At 37.5% G+C, this 17,515-nt stretch overlaps 1 protein-coding gene across 2 annotated transcripts in view; it reads left to right on the top strand.

Moving 5' to 3' along the window:
* The window catches only part of OTOGL (otogelin like), a 181,311-nt gene that overhangs the window by 126,125 nt on the left and 37,671 nt on the right, over positions 1-17,515 (top strand). For both annotated transcript variants that reach the window (XM_062202058.1, XM_062202057.1), the window contains 10 exons: positions 378-495; positions 2,741-2,820; positions 3,570-3,632; positions 5,611-5,690; positions 9,455-9,632; positions 9,885-10,027; positions 10,827-10,850; positions 10,944-11,036; positions 13,009-13,198; positions 16,689-16,903. In XM_062202058.1, the coding sequence (XP_062058042.1) occupies positions 378-495; positions 2,741-2,820; positions 3,570-3,632; positions 5,611-5,690; positions 9,455-9,632; positions 9,885-10,027; positions 10,827-10,850; positions 10,944-11,036; positions 13,009-13,198; positions 16,689-16,903 (1,184 nt within the window). The remainder of the gene's footprint in view (positions 1-377; positions 496-2,740; positions 2,821-3,569; positions 3,633-5,610; positions 5,691-9,454; positions 9,633-9,884; positions 10,028-10,826; positions 10,851-10,943; positions 11,037-13,008; positions 13,199-16,688; positions 16,904-17,515) is intronic.

The following is a 17,515-nucleotide window of genomic DNA, read 5'->3' as shown; positions in this document are numbered from 1 at the left end:
CATAGTTGTTCGAAGGATACATTAGAATAATAGACACAAAAGCTCTTTGCACAAAACATAATTCCAACCAAGTGTTTGGTATTAGGATTTGAAGAACAATGAAAATTGACTAACTACAGAAAAAAGGAAATTTTGAATCTTCCTGAGCCTCTTCTCTAACCCTTTGCTTTTTAAAATATTTAAAGATATATATTTAACCTGGACATGAAATTATTTGATTAACACCCAAAGACAATGACTTTTCCCCCTTAGTTCTGTTTTTTCCATAGCATTATTGTCATAAGGGGCCAGTTCCTACAAGGGTTCATATCATATGTCATATGTTTTCAAGCTGTGTGTTAAAAATATACATAATCTGAACTTGGTGGTTTTCCTAGAAATCCAGGCAGCTGTGCCTTACAGGAGAATGTGTGAATGGAGATATGAACCTTGTGCCACTCCTTGCTTTAAAACCTGCAGTGACCCGGAAGCACTAGCATGTAAATTTCTTCCACCGTAAGTAAGATTTAACAAAAATGAACAAATTCCAGTGTTTGTTAGCTAACTCTGCTCTTAGTGAATTTTTAAAACATCAGTTATTCTCAAGAAAAAAGTGTGTGTTGTATACTCATTCATGAGTTTATTTCATTGTAATCAGGAAATGGCTACTGAAGGTCTTCTATAAGGATGTACCAGGAATTTTTGCTGCTTAGGATATAAGATGAAGAAGATATATGTCTATTAAAATAGATGCCTATTAAATTTATATGTGTGTGCCAAAATAAACACCTTTTAATTCCACTATCCATGAACTTTTTAAGTGCCCTGGTGTATATTTGTTAACTGATATCTTTATTCAGGGGAGAACACATTGACAAGGTAACAGCACTTGTAGCCCTGGGAGGTGGGGAGACTCAAGTATTAATCTGGGATTTAACTGTCTCATGTGTCCATCCTCCAAGTCCCCAGAACCTCTACCCCTGTTTAAGATTATTGCAGTTTTTGACAGAGTAAGGGCTAAGAATGAAAATGTCTAATGAAAATGAGAGCTTTTATGAGTTAGATGCTAAGTAGCATACCACAGAGCACATATGTAAATGCAATTATTCTTGTCATATAACAGACTGTTATATATAAGAATTGCTTTGCATCTGAGGCATTATGAGTTAGAAGTTGAGTAGATCACCAGTTGTATGAGAAAATAAAGAACTTGCTATGTATAGCTTTGAAGGCTTTTTAAAGAAATAAATTATTATCTTGGGAAAATATTTTAGAGTATGCGTGCAGTTTTGGTTTGCGTAAAATGATTGCAAAATAATTGAGTTGCATAAAAAATTGATGTTGACAATGATAACCAAATGATTCTGGTCTTTCCAGCAATTAAATAACTCTACATTTTCTTTTGTTTTCTTCTGCTTGAAAATTTAGAATGAAATAGAAGTCTCACAATAAACTATAATATAGTTTTATTATCCAAGTTCATTTTATGAAATAAATAACTGGTCATAAAAGTATAAACTAAACTTTTATGTGTTAAAATCTGAGAAGGAAATATTCAAAATATGATAAATGTGTCTTTATAAGCCTCTAAAGTGAAGAGAAAAATTAGTTTTTCTCCCTTTTTAGTGTAGCCTGCATTTGCCTCCATTCAAGTACCCTCTGGTGGCCACACTTATTCCTAAATTCATTGCCATCCTGAATGGAAAGAGGTCTTGTATGATTTTGATCCAAATACTTTGCAGTTGAGGCAATTGTAAATATTTCTAAAACATTAAAATATTATTGTAACTTGCTAGCATGTTGGAGAAGACGTAAGAAAACCTGTTTATGACAATATTTGCATTACTTCTCTGTAGTATGTATGACTCCAATAATTCGACTTAGTTGTACATAAAGTGTTACATTTATTTCCTTTAAGTAAGAATAAATTGGACTCTGAACTCTAATCAAGTGAGGAAAATTTAATCTCAGGTTGTTTTTTTTTTTTTTTCTTTCCTTTAGAAGAAAGTATTCTGGGTTGTCCTTCCTGTCTTTGGCCCACAATGCCTCACTGAACTCTTGATATTTTTAGACTCTCACTTGGTCTCTGTGCTATATAAGAACTGGGGGGCATTTATTAAGTCCAGATGCCTAGGGCTTAAAACCAAGTCTCTTCAGGCTTATATACAACCATCTCCACAGTTACTGCCACAAATTTGGGCCCAGTTTCTAAGACTCTTGAGAACTGCAGCTTCTGCACCTCCCTTTCCTTAGTATCAAAGAAATACAACCATGCCCTGTCTCCATTACTTCCATCCACGGATCTCTAATGTCTTTTCAATGAGTTTAGGATTTAATAGGCAAGAAGAGGCACCAAAGATGCTGTTTGTGTTCTATAAACATTCTCAAGGCAAAGATAGTCAAAGATCATGTCAGTGTGCTTGAATGTGAGGAGGGGAGTAGAAAGTCAGGGCACAGAACATAACAATTAAGGTCTCAATAAATTAGTCTTTCATATTTCCACTGGTTTGTAAAATTTGGCCTTAGTGTGTGCCAAGTTCAAGTGTATGTTCTGAATTTCTGTGTTCAAGTTCTGTCTTACACATAATGGTATCCTGTATTATCTACTAGCTTGTGATTTCATAAAATTGCAACTAATGGAGCACTCTTTAGTGCTTATAAGGAGATAGAAGAGTCTTAAGAATATACCTTATGCATGTGTTAAAAGCAGTTCTTTGTGTATTTCAGACTTTTTTCGTTTTGGTTTCTTTCTCATGTAAAGGGTTGAAGGATGCTTACCCTACTGCCCTAAAAGTATGATCCTTGATGAAGTCACCCTGAAATGTGTTTATCCAGGAGACTGTAAGTGTGAATCTTGCTTATTTTACTCTGAAAAGTGAAATGCTTGAATATTTTTATGAGACAAGTGGTTATAAATAGTGTTAGACTGACAGAAAACCCTTATAAAATTCTTCAATATCCCATACATAGTTTTAAAATATCTAATTACTTTTTTTAAAAATGATTTATTTATTTATTTGAAAGTCAGAGTTACACACACACACACATACATGGAGAGAGAGACAGAAAGAGAGAGAAAGAAAGGGAGGGAGAGGGAGAGAGAGGGGGAGAGAGAGAGAGAGAGAGAGGGAGAGAGAGGGAGAGAGAGGGAGAGAGAGGGAGAGAGAGAGGTTTTCCATCCACTGGTTCACTCCCCAATTGGCTGCAATGGCTGGAGCTGTGCCGATCCAAAGCCAAGAGCCAGGAGTTTCTTTCAGGTCTCCCATGTGGGTGCAGGGGCCCAAGGGCTTGGGCCATCTTCCACTGCTTTTCCCAGGTAGAGAGCTGGATTGGAAGTGGAGCAGCTGGGACTCCAACCAGCACCCATATGGGATGCTGGCGCTGCAGGCAGCAGCTTTACTTGCTACGCCACAGTGCTGGCCCCTAAAATATCTAATTACTTTCTAATAGATGTAAATCTTCCCACTAACATTCTATCTGAATTTTCTCTTCCAAAACATTTTCCTTGGAGTTAAAGAGCCCTATGTGAATCATCTGGGTCTTACTTCAAGTCAACACAAATTAAGGAAAAGATATTTGTTTCTTTGTAGGCATCCCTCTGATTCCCACAAAACCAGCACTGATGCCGCCAGGTAAGCCATGCGTGCCTTTGTTAACAGCTATTGCTACAATTTCATCCACTAAAATTAGCATTATGTAGCTTATGCCTTGGCACACTTAGATCACACTTAGCTGCACACTTTAGAGCAGCTGCTGATATCAGGAATGTCCAGTGAACAGGGAAGCTGTCCACTGGTTCAGTGTGCCACAGCCTCCAAAATGCTTCTGTGTTTGATTCACCCCATTCTCTGTTTCAGTTAGCGTGGAGTACTAGGACTTCCCTCACTTCTCAGAATTTAGTTATGAAACTCCATTTAAATTTGCAGAGACCCAGCAAGCCCCAATATGATGCAGGCGTAAAGCGGAGTTTCCTTCAGTGCCTACATTCCCATGTTTGTGTCCTATCCGAGGCTCTGGAGGAGGCATTCTGGGCTCCTGTCCTGGTTTCCCTCCCACACTGTGAAACTTGACTCAGAAAAAGACTTCAAAGTTCACTCACAGTGAGATGTGCCAAATTTAATGGATTACTTTTCCAGAAATTATAGTTTAGAGAAGCTCAAGTTCAGATATTTAGTCTTTCAATTTATTTGATAATCTTTAATGAGTATCAACTGTGCCAGGCACTGTCCTGACACTCAGTGATGGGTGGAAGGAGAACATAGGATGAACAACCTATAGCCCCTAACATAAATAACTGAATGGTGCATACGTTATTGTAATACAGTCAACTCTCAGTGTCCATAGGTTCAGCATTCATGGATTCAACATCCCAAGATGGAAAATATTTGGAAAATAATTATGTTTGTACTGATCATGGACAGACTTTTTTCCTTGTCACTATCCCCTAAACAATACAGTATAGAAACTGTTTACATAGCATTTACCTTGTATTAAGTATCATAATTGATCCAGCTATGGCTAAAAGTGTACAAGAAGATTGCATAGGTTATATACAAATGTTATGTCATAGTATGTAAGGGACTTGAGCATCTGTAGATCTTGGTATGCAAGGGGATGGAGTCTTGCAACAAATTCTCTAAGCATGGTGCGGGAAAACTCTATTACAATATGGGTATGTAGCAACAGCACACAGGAGGGTCATTATACTTATTTAGGAGGTATGGTCTTGAAAGGCTAACAGAAAATAGGAATTAGGTATGTTAGGAGAAGAAAGAAGCACCTTCTCACCCTAGGGACAGTCTGTCCAAAAGTGTGAGAGTGAGAGAGAACATGTCACATGAAAGGACTTCATGTCTTGAATAGGCATTGCGTGTGGAATTGTGCCTATAGGTGCAATGGAAGGTACTATCAGGGACTAGATCCCAAGGGTCCATTTAGAAAATAATGAATTTTTTTATGAAAGCAGGGGTGAATAATTAAATGTTTTTAAGAAATTCTACAACTTCTTCCAAATAATAGCATAAGTACAACACTTCTACGTTTATTGGCTGCTATTTGTTGAGTACTTCTTGTGTGCCAGTCATTGGATTAGGCACTTGGCTTCATTTAATCCATTTAAGCGCCTGAGAAGAGAGGTGTGAAGGTGACCACGGTGGGTCATCCTTCACCACACCCATGCACAGGAGAACCATATGGTTGTCTTTTCTGTCTTCAGTTTACACATTCTAGAGCTTCACCCAAGGCAAGCAATCAACCGCACTGCTAATTGTAAAAATATGGTAACATTTGTAACTTCTCAGGGGTTCTTAGTGAAAGTATTGATATTTTTGCTTATTTAGATAATTGTGTTGATCTATCAAGATAATGAGGGTGCTTTGTAAGATCATGGTTAAAAGCCAGAGCTCTGGAATCAGAATTCCTGAGTTCAAGTTCTCCCTCTGCCACTTACCAAATATACTTCTCAAAAACGTAATTTTCATACCCATACAATGATGATAATGATATGTATGTTATAGGACTCTTGTGAGGAATAAACAAATTTACATAAAAATTTCTCAGCACAGCTTCTGTCACATGTGAATTCCATACTTGATAGCTGCTACCCATTAATGGAGGTCCCATCTTTATTTCTTACATGTCCAGAAATGATTACTCCATCAGATATTACCGTGTTTGACATGCTGACACCAACAACAGGTTTGGAATGTGAGGTATGACTGGGTAATTTCTAACAGCTCTAAGTATTTGTTATAGACTTATAACATATGATGCTCAGATTTCTGTGTCAATATTCAATACTGTTAAGCTATTTTTTTTTATATGCTGTTTGGTCTATCTTTGCTGAAAGATAATAAGTGATATATGTTACAATTCAACAATTATATTTTCTTAACTAACATATTTCCTGTTAATTAGCTTTTGATCACACTAAGAAAAATGAATAAAATATAAATAAGTTCTTAAGTATGATTCCTTAATTAAGGGTTAACTATTATAGAACAGGTACTCACTCATAGAATATTAAGTAGTTCCTATATGCCAGGCACTGTGCAGGGTGATTTAAAAAAAAATTGGAAAGCAAAAAATGTAAAATCATTGGCATCTGAGACTTGAGCAATTATCTTCTTAGTTCAAATACTCCACTTGCTCTGGGGCTGGCACTGTGGCATAGCAGGTAAAGCCGCCACCTGTGGTGCCAGCATCCCATATGGGTGCCAGTCCCAGCTGCTCCACTTCCAATCTAGGTCTCTGCTATGGCCTGGGAAAGCAGTTGAAGATGGCCCCAGTCCTTGTGCCCCTGCAACTGCATGGGAGACCCAGAAGAATCTCCTGGCTCCTGGTTTTGGATTGGTGCAACTCTGGCAGTTTCGACTATTTGGGGAGTGAACGAGCAGATGGAAGACCTCTGGCAGAGTTACAGAGAGGCAGAGGCAGAGAGAGACAGAGATACAGAGAGAGAGAGAGAGAGAGAGAGAGAGAGAAAGAGAGGTCTTCCATCTGTTGGTTCACTCCCCAAATGGCCACAGTGGCCAGAGTTGCACCGATCTGAAGCCAGGAGCCAGGAGCTTCTTCCAGGTCTCCCACGTGGTTGCAGGGGCCTAAGGGCTTGGGCCATCTTCCACTGCTTTCCCAGGTCATAGCAGAGGGCTGGAATGGAAATAGAACAGTCGAAACTCAAACTAGCACCCATGTAGGATGCTGGCACTTCAGGCAGTGGCTTTACCTGCTGTACCGCAGCGCCGGCCCCAATAAAGCTTTAAAAAAATGCTACTTGTTCTGATAAACTATTTATTTATTTAACCACTATTTATTTCATACCATTTATGGCCAGGCACCGCTAAGATGCCATGGGAAAAAGCACAGTAGCAGGAAAAAAAATCATACTATGAAGTTCTATATTCTATTGGAGTTTCTGAAATAGCCAATAAGCAAAATAAATTGCTAAATTATGGAAAATGTTACTCAAGAGAAAAATAATTTTCAGAAAAATGGTCAGAAAATATTTATTGATCAGATGACTTTAGAGCAAAAGAGCTGAAGAAATTGCAAGAGTGAACAATGCAGAGGACCAGGGCAACAAATTTTCAGGCAGAAGTAACAGAAAGAGTAGAGACTCTGAAACAAGAACATACTGAACCAGTTAGCTGAGTAAAAGAGTAACAAGAAGACAATTAAGTAAAGGAAGATCCCATATTGGAATGCCTGGTTCGAATCTCCATCTAATCTGCTTCCTATCCAGCATTCTGCTAATATACCTGGAGGGCAGCAGTTGATGGTCCAAGTACTTGTGCTCCTGCTACACATCTGGGAGACCTGGATGGAGTTCCTGGCTCCCGGCTGTTGCAGACATTTGGGGAGTAAACTGGGAGGGTAGAAGATCTCTGTATTTTTCTTCCTCCCTCTCTCCCTCTTTTCTTCTAACCCTCCCCTTGCTGCCTCCCTCTCTCCTCTTCCTTCCTCTCTCTTTGTCATTTCCCATTTAAATAAATAAATAAACAAATCTTTCAAAAAAGAAGGGACAAGGCAGTAGGAAGTAATATAAACTGTGTAAGGCGTTGTAGACGTAAAAGACTGGTGTTTTTTGTTTTTTGTTTTTTTGAAGATTTATTTATTTGTTTGAAAGTCAGAGTTACAGAGAGGCAGAGGCAGAGAGAGAGAGAGAGAGAGAGAGAGAGAGAAAGAAAGAAAGTCTTCTGTCTGCTGGTTCACTGCCCAGATAACCTCAACAGCTGTAGCTGTGCTGATCTGAAGCCAGGAGCCAGGAACTTCTGGGTCTCCCACACAGGTGCAGGACCCAAGAACTTGGGCCATCTTCTACTGCTTCTTCTGGCCATATCAAAGTGCTGGATTGGAAGTAGAGCAGCCGGGACTTGAAGGGGCACCCATATGGGATGCCAGCACTGCAGGTGGCGGCCTTACCCACTATGCCACAGCTCCAGCCCCACCTTTCTTTTTTTTTTTTTTTTTATGACAGAGGAAGACTTACATATTTTTGAGCTGAGGAACTGAATGATTTGATTTGTTTTAGGATCATTTTGGTTGTTGTGTTGAGAGTAGGGTTTGAGGAGACAAAACAATTAGAACTTATTGGAAAGTTATGCTGGGAATTTAAGCAAGAGATAACCATGGCTTGTTTCAGATGGTAGCAGTGCCTATGGTAAGACTTGCTTGGGTTCTGGACATAGTTGAAAGTAGAGGCCATAGATTTGCTGAAGGATTAGTTCTGGGGTGTGATGATAGAGATGTATCAAGGATTCAAGCATTTTTGCTTTGAATGACTGAAGGACTGGTATTAATCAGAATGGGGAGATCATGGGAAGAGAAGGTCTAGTTTAGGTATAATCAGCACTTCAGTTTTGCCACATGAAGTTTGAGATTTCAAAGAAACATCAAAAAAGCTGTGGATATAAAGATGAGGTAGACATAAATGTAGTGTAAGGGAGTTTAAGCTAACATAAAAATTTTGAAGATTCTTAGAGTATAAATGATATTTAAAGTAATGAGACTAGATGAAATTTCAGAGAAAGTCAATGAAGAGTAAAGAGGAAAATTACTATAGATTTTGTAGGTCAGGAGAAGACAAACATGTAAAGGATATCAACCGTGGAACAGGAGAAAATTTGGGAGGTTGTCAGTGAACTGGAATCCAAAGTAAGAAAGTGCCTTAAGTAAGATGGAGTGATAAGTTGTACCAAAAATGTTAACAGGTCATGTAAGATGAAGTTTGAGAATTGGTCTTTGTATTTAACAATGTAGAGTTTCCTGGTGAACTATCTGCTAGTGCTAAGAGCCTGGAAGTTACTTTAACCTCCTTCTTGATATCTTCATCTGTAAAATAGGAAAAATACAGTACCAACCTCAAAGGGTTGTTGTGGGCACAAAATGGGCTAAACAATGTCTGTTTTATTATTACCATAATTTAAATAGAATATGATTTATACTGAAAAATGAATCATTTATTTGTTTCTTATTTGTTTAAAAGTTTTGAACTATACTTAGATATAAAAGTTAACTTAGGAGGACATATAAAAGGCCCTGTAAAACTGATGTCAAATATAGATTTTTTATATTTGACTTTATTAAGTTGTAAGTTTTTAAGCTGATACTTACAGGAGTTATTTTTATATAGTAACTTTATATAACATAATATGAAAGATTAGTTGCCATTGTAAAAATCTGCTTATAGAACACTAATCTAGAGAATTAAGGAGAAGACTTGATTTTGTTCAGATGCTTGAGTATATGAAAAATTCTTAAATCAAAATAAAAATAAAAGTTTAAATGAAATACATATTGAATATTATAGAGGGGATACATCAAAAAGTGGTAGTGAAATTTTAATTCTATCTTTTAAAAGTTCTTGTAGTTAGGAATATGTACTATAACCATTGTGAATATGAAATTAAAAAAATCACTTGGAATAGGTGAATAATGGGAAAAAAACTCACTAATTTCCTTTCTTTTGTATTAACAGCCTCTGCAGTTTGATCCAGTTTATAATTGCAGCCAATACATATGCCTTAATATGGAATGGATGTTTTATAACTGGTCTCTTAATTGCCCAAAGGACTTGGAAATGCCTGACTGTGGTTTCCGAGGAAGGCCTGTTCAAGTGAACAGTGATATCTGCTGCCCCGAGTGGGAATGCCCTTGTAGGTTTGCAGGTTTATCATTGTGATCAGTTTTTTAATCTTGGGAGGTTGTTATTTTGTGGAACATACCACTTCACCAATTCCAAGTTATTATTTTTTGAGCTTTTCTCATTTATTTATAGTTTTGGTTCAAAGTATGTATATTTTAGAGTGGTTTCTTGTCAAACACAATAAGGCTCACTTAAGAGATCTTTTAAAAGCATAAATATTTAGCTAAATGGGTCAAAGAGAATCTCTTTCGTTTCATTTTAGGTCGATGTTCCATGTTGTCAGAACTGAGCATTATCACATTCGATGGGAACAATGCAGCATTATATAGCATGGCTTCTTACATCCTAGTGAGAATTCCTGGGGAAATTGTAGTTGCTCATATTGAAAAATGTTCCACGAATCAGGTAGGTCAAAATTCGTTGTTGTAGCCACTTCTTCGTTCGTCTATGGTTGATGAATGTTACAGCATCAGGGATTCTCAGAACAGGAAGGGGCTCAAGAATTCATCAAGACTGATCTGATATCTAGTGTACCTCCAAAATACTTTATGTGACCATATTCCTCCTGCTGTGAGTTACTGAGAAGAACGCCACATCACTGCTGTGATGGCCCTGCCAAAAATTTAGAACCTGTTTCTAATCATGAAGAAACATCAAGCTCAAACCAGTGATATTCAACAAAAAACTGATCTGACCTCTCCAAAAACTTCCATGTCTTAATAGACAAATAAAGACTAAGAAACTGTTCCAGCATAAAGGAGACTAAGAAGCCATGACAACTGAATTCACTATATGAACAGGGATATCAATGGAATAACTAGCAAAATCTGAACAAATTCTGTAAATAAGAGTTTAATATCAACATTAATTTCTTGATTTTGATAGTTGTATCTAGTTATGTAAGAAAATGTCTTTATTTTTGAAAATGTACATTGAAACATTTATGGCAGAGAGACATCATATCTGGATACAACTCTGAGAGAGTAAGGAAAAGCTCAAGACTATACATTGAGAAAGATGAAGCAAATGGGAATGATGAAATGTTAACATTTAGATATCATGGGTGAAGGATGAATGGGAATACTTCACAGGATTCTGAGTTTAGGTAAAAATAAAAGTGCAAATAAAAAGATGTATTACTCCAAAAAATCAGTTGATGAATTTGTTTCGAAAGTATCATTCTTTACTATTTTTTTTTTTTCAGAATGGAAACTCATTTAAAAAGCTAGTGAGTATTTGCAAAGCGTTTAGTAAATTTATTCTGTTTAACACTAAAATTATGCTTTACTCCATAAACTTTTATTTATTTTTTTTAATTAAGGCTTCCACTGTAAGAATCTCTGGACTTTGTTTTAAAAAGTTAAATGTGACAACATCTATGCATAAAATACTTGTCAATCGGATAGCAAGAATGGTAAGAATGCAGTTAATAATTATTCTCACGTTAAATGAAAATAAGAAATTATAAAAACAATTATTTATGAAAGAGGAAAGTTAAAGAGATCAGTAGAGTTTTACTGTTCTTAGGCCTGATCATTCTTTCCATGGATAGTTCTTTGTTTTTTAAACTTATTTGAGTGACAGCGGTGGAGTGGGGAGAGAGGAGAGAGGAGAGAGGAGGGAGGAGGGAGGAGGGAGGACAGAGAGAGAAAGAGAGAGAGAGAGAAATACTCCCATTTATTGGTTCATGTCCCAAATGCCTGCACCAGTCAGGGCTGGGCCAAGCCAAACCCAGGACTGTGGAACTCAGTGCAGGTCTCTCATATGAGTGGCAGGGACACAGATACTTGAGGCATCACCATTCACCTCCCTTGGTACTTGTTAACAGGAAACTGGCATTATGAGTAGAACCAGGACTGAAACCCAGGCATCCCAATGTAGGAAGTAGGTATCGCATCTAGACGCATAGTCGTTAGGCCAGATGCTTGCCCATGTATCTTAAAATTGTGATTTTTTTCCCCTCGTAATGTGCCAAATGTTGTGAACATTCCTCCCTGAGAGACTTATTGCCAAGGCCATATTAAACATGATGCTGAGTGATAATGAGAGTGGCCAAGATTTGTCCTACTAGAATTAATATTCATATTTCAAATCAGATTAAGTGGAAATGATACAAAGAAAAGAGATCATAATGTTGAAAATAGTAATAGCCAAGAATACCAAGAAAAGACCAGTAAGAGAAGATCAGAGGGCAGGACTGGTTTAGGTGTGTTGACACCATTAACTTTTCAGTGAATGTCACAGCTAAAATGAGAAAAAACTGAAGGAATATTTAGCTTCATTTAGACAAACTGAAGAAGAATAATTCATTGTAAAAAAATTTGAAAGAAGCCTTTTGGTTTTCCAGGAAAAACCCTAATCCCAAGAAATATGTGTTCACAAAATAAAAGTATGTTATGAGCTAGATGCTTCACTCAGATCCAGAGGGTTCTCTTTAAAATATAAGAAAAGAAAGTGTAAAGCTTTTGTTTAAAGTGGCTGAGATTTTATGTACTTTCTGAAAATAATTCCACCTGCTAGCTAAGTCAATGGAAATAATAATAATAATAATAATAAAATAAACTTAACATATAATAAGGTATTAAAACATTTTAATTAAGTAAAACTTTAAATATGTGAGTGAGTTATTTTTTGGATGATAGCATTTGTATGCACCTTTGATTTTGATGAGGTGAGTGGGGAACAAACTCAAACCTGGTCAGTGAGATTATTTTGAGAATTGGGGCAGAAGGACTTTATTTTGGCCTCGGATTAACTTATCACTGGCCATTGTCTGGTCGTGTTATCTAGCTAACAGCTAATTATTGTTAAAATCAACATGAGTGTTTATCCCCATATTAGAGTGTCTGAACTCAAGCCCTGATTTCACTCCTGATTCCTGCTAAGGCATATCCTAGGAGGCAGCAAGTGCTCCTGGATGGATGAGTCAAGTACTTGAGTCTCTGCCACCTTGGCGGGAGACCTACATTGAGTTCCTAGCTGTTGAATGCATTTGAAAAGTGAACCGGTGGAAGGGATCCCCTTCCTTCCTTCCTTCCTTCCTTCCTTCCTTCCTTCCTTCCTTCCTTCCTTCCTTCCTTCCTTCTTTCCTTCCCTCCCTCCCTCCCTTCCTTCCTTCCTTCCTTCCCTTCTTCCATCCATCCTTCTATCCTTCTTTCCTTCCTTCCTTCCTTCCTTCCTTCCTTCCTTCCTTCCTTCCTTCCTTCCTTCCTTCCTCCCTCTCCCTGTGTCTCTGTTTCACCTTTGTTCAGTCTGCCTTTCAAATAAATAAGTGAGTCTTAAAAATTAAAAACAGTTCTATTAAATCAAAATAGAACAATATATGTGCTCATTTTAATTAGTATATATTTAAATAATTATTTTCCTTTTATATTTTGATTATTTAGGTAGAAGTAGATTCTATTGCTGCACCTTTGCCATTTTCAAATCATGATCTGTCTATAGAGGATTCTGGTACAATGTACGTTATTACTACTCCAGCTGGACTGGTCATAAAGTGGGCTCATCTTACAGGAATCCTAGACATTCATTTTGGTTTCCGATTTAATTTGTCATCCTACACAGAAGGACTTTGTGGTGAGCATTGTTCTTTTTTTTTTTTTTAATGAGAAATTATATTGATCACCTTTTTATGTTTATTGGATATTCCGATGCTCCTTCTTTTTTTTTTCTGACAGTCAGAGTGGATAGTAAGAGAGAGAGAGACAGAGAGAAAGGTCTTCCTTTTTGCCGTTGGTTCACCCTCCAATGGCCGCCGTGGCCGGCGCATTGTGCTGATCCGAAGCCAGGAGCCAGGTGCTTCTCCTGGTCTCCCATGCGGGTGCAGGGCCCAAGGACTTGGGCCATCCTCCACTGCCTTCCCGGGCCATAGTAGAGAGCTGGCCTGGAAGAGGGGCAACCGGGATAGATCCGGCGCCCCAACCGGGACTAGAACCCGGTGTGCTGGCGCTGCAAGGCGGAGGATTAGCTTGTTAAGCCACGGCGCCAGCCCCGAGCATTGTTCTTAAAATCTTGGTTTCTTCTAACATGTTTCCCTGTTCACATTACATCATTTTGGATTCTGTTACCCCACTTTTAGAATTGAAATGTGTTGTTAACATTTCTTATGTAAAAAATGAAGAAGGTAATGGTTTTCAATAAATGGGCTGAGAAGCCAGAAAAAAAAAAAACAGTTCAATTTGGGTATTTTATGGAAATGTATGCTTACCATTGTTACTATGACATGATTTATATTTAAGCCAGCTCACTTTTATTAAGCATTAATCAAGTGGCAGATACTCTTTTACATATTTTAACTCTCTTACTTCTAACAAGCCCTAATAAACATGTACGAGGGTTATCTCAGTTTGTAAATGATATGAATGGGGCATAGCCAAGTGGAAGACTTAAATATCCTTGTTTCTTCCTTATTGTTTTAAAAAATTAAAATTAAGGAAAATTAAGTTATCTTGAAGAAACACAATGTTCTAAATATTTGTCCCAGTTTTATTATGAAGTATACCAATATACCTACTGTTTCAATATGTTATATGATACATAAAGAGTTACAAGTCAAAGGAAACAAATAGGGAACATCTTTATAATAAAATAAAAAAGAATACTGGCTCTGGTATTTTCTGGACAGTTAAATACCAGCTATCCCCTTCTCACTTTTGTTTTCTTGAGAGAACATGTTTCCTTATCTTTTTTTTTTTTTTTTTTTTTTTTAAGAAGCAGAGCCGATAGTGAGAGAGAGAGACAGAGAGAAAGGTCTTCCTTTTTGCCATTGGTTCACCCTCCAATGGCCGCTGCAGCTGGCGCATCTCTCTAATCTGAAGCCAGGAGCCAGGTGCTTCTCCTGGTCTCCCATGTGGGTGCAGGGCCCAGGGATTTGGGCCATCCTCCACTGCCTTCCCGGGTCATAGTAGAGAGCTGGCCTGGAAGAGGGGCAACTGGGATAGAATCCGGAGCCCCAACCGGGACTAGAAGCCGGTGTGCCGGCGCCGCAAGGCGGAGGATTAGCCTGTTAAGCCACGGTGCCGGCCTGTTTCCTTATCTTTAAAATGTGTGTAGTAATACCTAGTTTCAAGATCATTATGTGTTGAATACAGGTATTAAAATAAACATTGCATTGTATCACATACATATATACAATTATTAAATATCAGTTAAAAAGTTTAAAAAAGATTTTTGCCAAAAATAGATGCAAAAGTTAGTGTATACCACTTATCACATTGTTTAATATACACGGTGAGCAAATGTTACTCTAGAACAAATGTATCTATTTTAATCGCAGCAAATATTAAGTAAAAGTTTATGGATCCCTTACAAGTGTCTTATACTATTCTTGAGGCTGACAATGACTATGTACATGTCCTCAACAAATTTACATGAAATACTCAAATTTCTTCTTTAAAAATACAAACATCTAGTCTCAAGTTTTTTTTTTTTAAAAGGTTTGCATATTTCCTTGCCAAATTATAGTATGTTAAACATAGCACAAATTTCAAGGTGACATAAGGTTATCATTGTGGAACTACTTGTAATTGAGTATGTACATTATTGAAAATATATATAATCAATAGTTATTATTGAGTAATAATTCATAAACTTTGGGACTGCATATTTTTTCCTATGATTTTCCTATTTTTTTCTCCTCTTCTGCTGTCAGATCTTGGCTTCATGTAGAGTATAGACACTCTGCTAACTGCTTTTAACCAAGCACTGTAGAGAAAGGGCTAGAATCACCTTTTGGCTAACCAAGGGTCACTCTCTGTGCTCCAGGACCTCCACAATGGGGGAAGGGTGGTTAGGGAAAAGGACAGCTGGGTGCTGTTGGGATCACTAGACTGGCTGCTGGCTGAAAAGGCTGTAGTAAACAACAGTGTGATCCAAACTGAGCCAGGACACCAGAATTCAAGGCCTATCTTGAGATCTCTTTTTGCATAGCACTGTGAAGTCTGAAGCATTAGTATCTGGAGTTGCAGTGAAAACATGTTTTTACCAGCAGTTGCCTTTCTACAAAAGTTTTGAGGTTAAAGGAAAAGTAGGGCTTTTTGGTATAATTAATTTAATCTAATTTTGAAAAATCAGTGCTCAGTACCTTGTATATATGCAGGGGTGTGGCATCTGCAATAGCAACCTGATATATTTTCTTGAATATTCAGATTTTATACTTCCAGAGAATGTTTCATTCAAATAATTTAAGTCTAATCTTGGGAATTAAGAAAAAAATAATCTTAAGGTAGGATGGTTTTGGGTAAGTGATGATCAGGGCTCTAGATACATTTCTATGTATTTCATTGGTCCTACATTCCACTGAATGGAGAGCAAGATCACCCTCAGGCTGGCCTTCCTTGGGGAAGCTGGAGGCTGTAGCAAATCAAAGTGGCATAACCACTAACAGACTGTCATTCCAATGAAGAGAGATTGTACATGTCTCAGAATTCTCAGGTCAAGTCCTGATCTTGCCATGATTGTCCTGATGTTGGATGAGTCTGTGTGTCTAGGTGACTGCTATGAACAAGCTGGTTCATGCCTCGAATTCCCTGTAACAGTTGCTGAGTCCAAGAGGGTTAAGAATTAGCTTTATGCAAATTGAGTCTCTCACCTGGAGTGGTGTTTGGCACTAAGTGATGAGACAGGATAGTTCCTGGAAGGAAGAATTTAATGTTTTCAGGAGGAGATTTCCTGGGAGGGTGGAAACCTGGGAGTCAATCACCGAATGTCTTCTATCCAGGCGTTACCTTATGGATTTCAAAGCTAGTTCTCAAGTTAGGAGATAATGGTAATATTGGAAGAGAGTAGGAGCAGAATCAGTCACTTCTTAACTTTTATGATCTCCTCACATTTCTGGACTTCTAAGTCCATGGTTTCTTTTCTTATCTGGATAAGGCAGTTCTGTATAATTTTATCAAAGAATAAGATATAATTTGAAAAATTCTATTAAGGGTAAAGGCATATTTTGTACTTTATTCAGTAAATAATTTATTAAGTTTAAATCAATGATTAACCTGATCAAGTTGTTCTGCCTAAGTTTGGTGTAAGTGAGAACATTTTCCTTCTAAATGTCATCTGTTCTTTCAAGGAATTTGCAATGATGATCCAGATGATGATATAAAGATGCAAAATGGCACAATCATTACGAACATGGAAGATATAGCATTATTTATTGAGAGCTGGGAAATTGAGAAATCATTTGAAGTGACAACAAGAAGACCTTTTAGGAACTGTACTGAGTATAATTGCAGTCACTGCATTGAGTTATTAAATAGAAGAGTTTTCATTCCATGCCATGATAAAGTAAGTTAAAAGCAGCCATAAATAAGAACTGTCCTGTTAGACATATCGAGGGTAAAAGCCAATACATTCTTGTTTTTTGCTATGATGTTCTTCTACTGAGAATAGTTTATCTCCAAGCCTTCTGTCATTGTGCTTTGGAATTCAGAATCACTTACTGTTTCTAGGCTTACAGAGACAGGAAAGATAATTAACTTTCTCCTCTGTGTTTCGTTAGAGCTACATCTAAGGCTTTCAAAAATGTGAAATTATGTTCTATGAATAAATGCCTCTAGGAAAAAGAGATCACTGTTGCTTGATAACCTGGAATAAAAATTAAGACCGTGAGGCTTTTGTCAATTCTTTAAGATCCTGGCCTCCTAGGTATATACTTGTAATTGAATCTACCACATATATTCAATTTAATTGGTCTTTGTTAGTTCCTAACTTTATGAGTTTAAGTGATGAATAGATATTTTATTTTATTTATTTATTTATTTTTGACAGGCAGAGTGGACAGTGAGAGAGAGAGACAGAGAGAAAGGTCTTCCTTTGCCGTTGGTTCACCCTCTAATGGCCGCCACCGCGCTGATCCAATGGCAGGAGCCAAGTGCCTATCCTGGTCTCCCATGGGGT

The sequence above is a fragment of the Lepus europaeus genome, chromosome 10 (genome assembly GCF_033115175.1).
Source record: "Lepus europaeus isolate LE1 chromosome 10, mLepTim1.pri, whole genome shotgun sequence".
Classification (NCBI taxonomy): Eukaryota; Metazoa; Chordata; class Mammalia; order Lagomorpha; family Leporidae; genus Lepus; species Lepus europaeus.
This window is presented reverse-complemented; position numbering and strand designations above follow the sequence as displayed.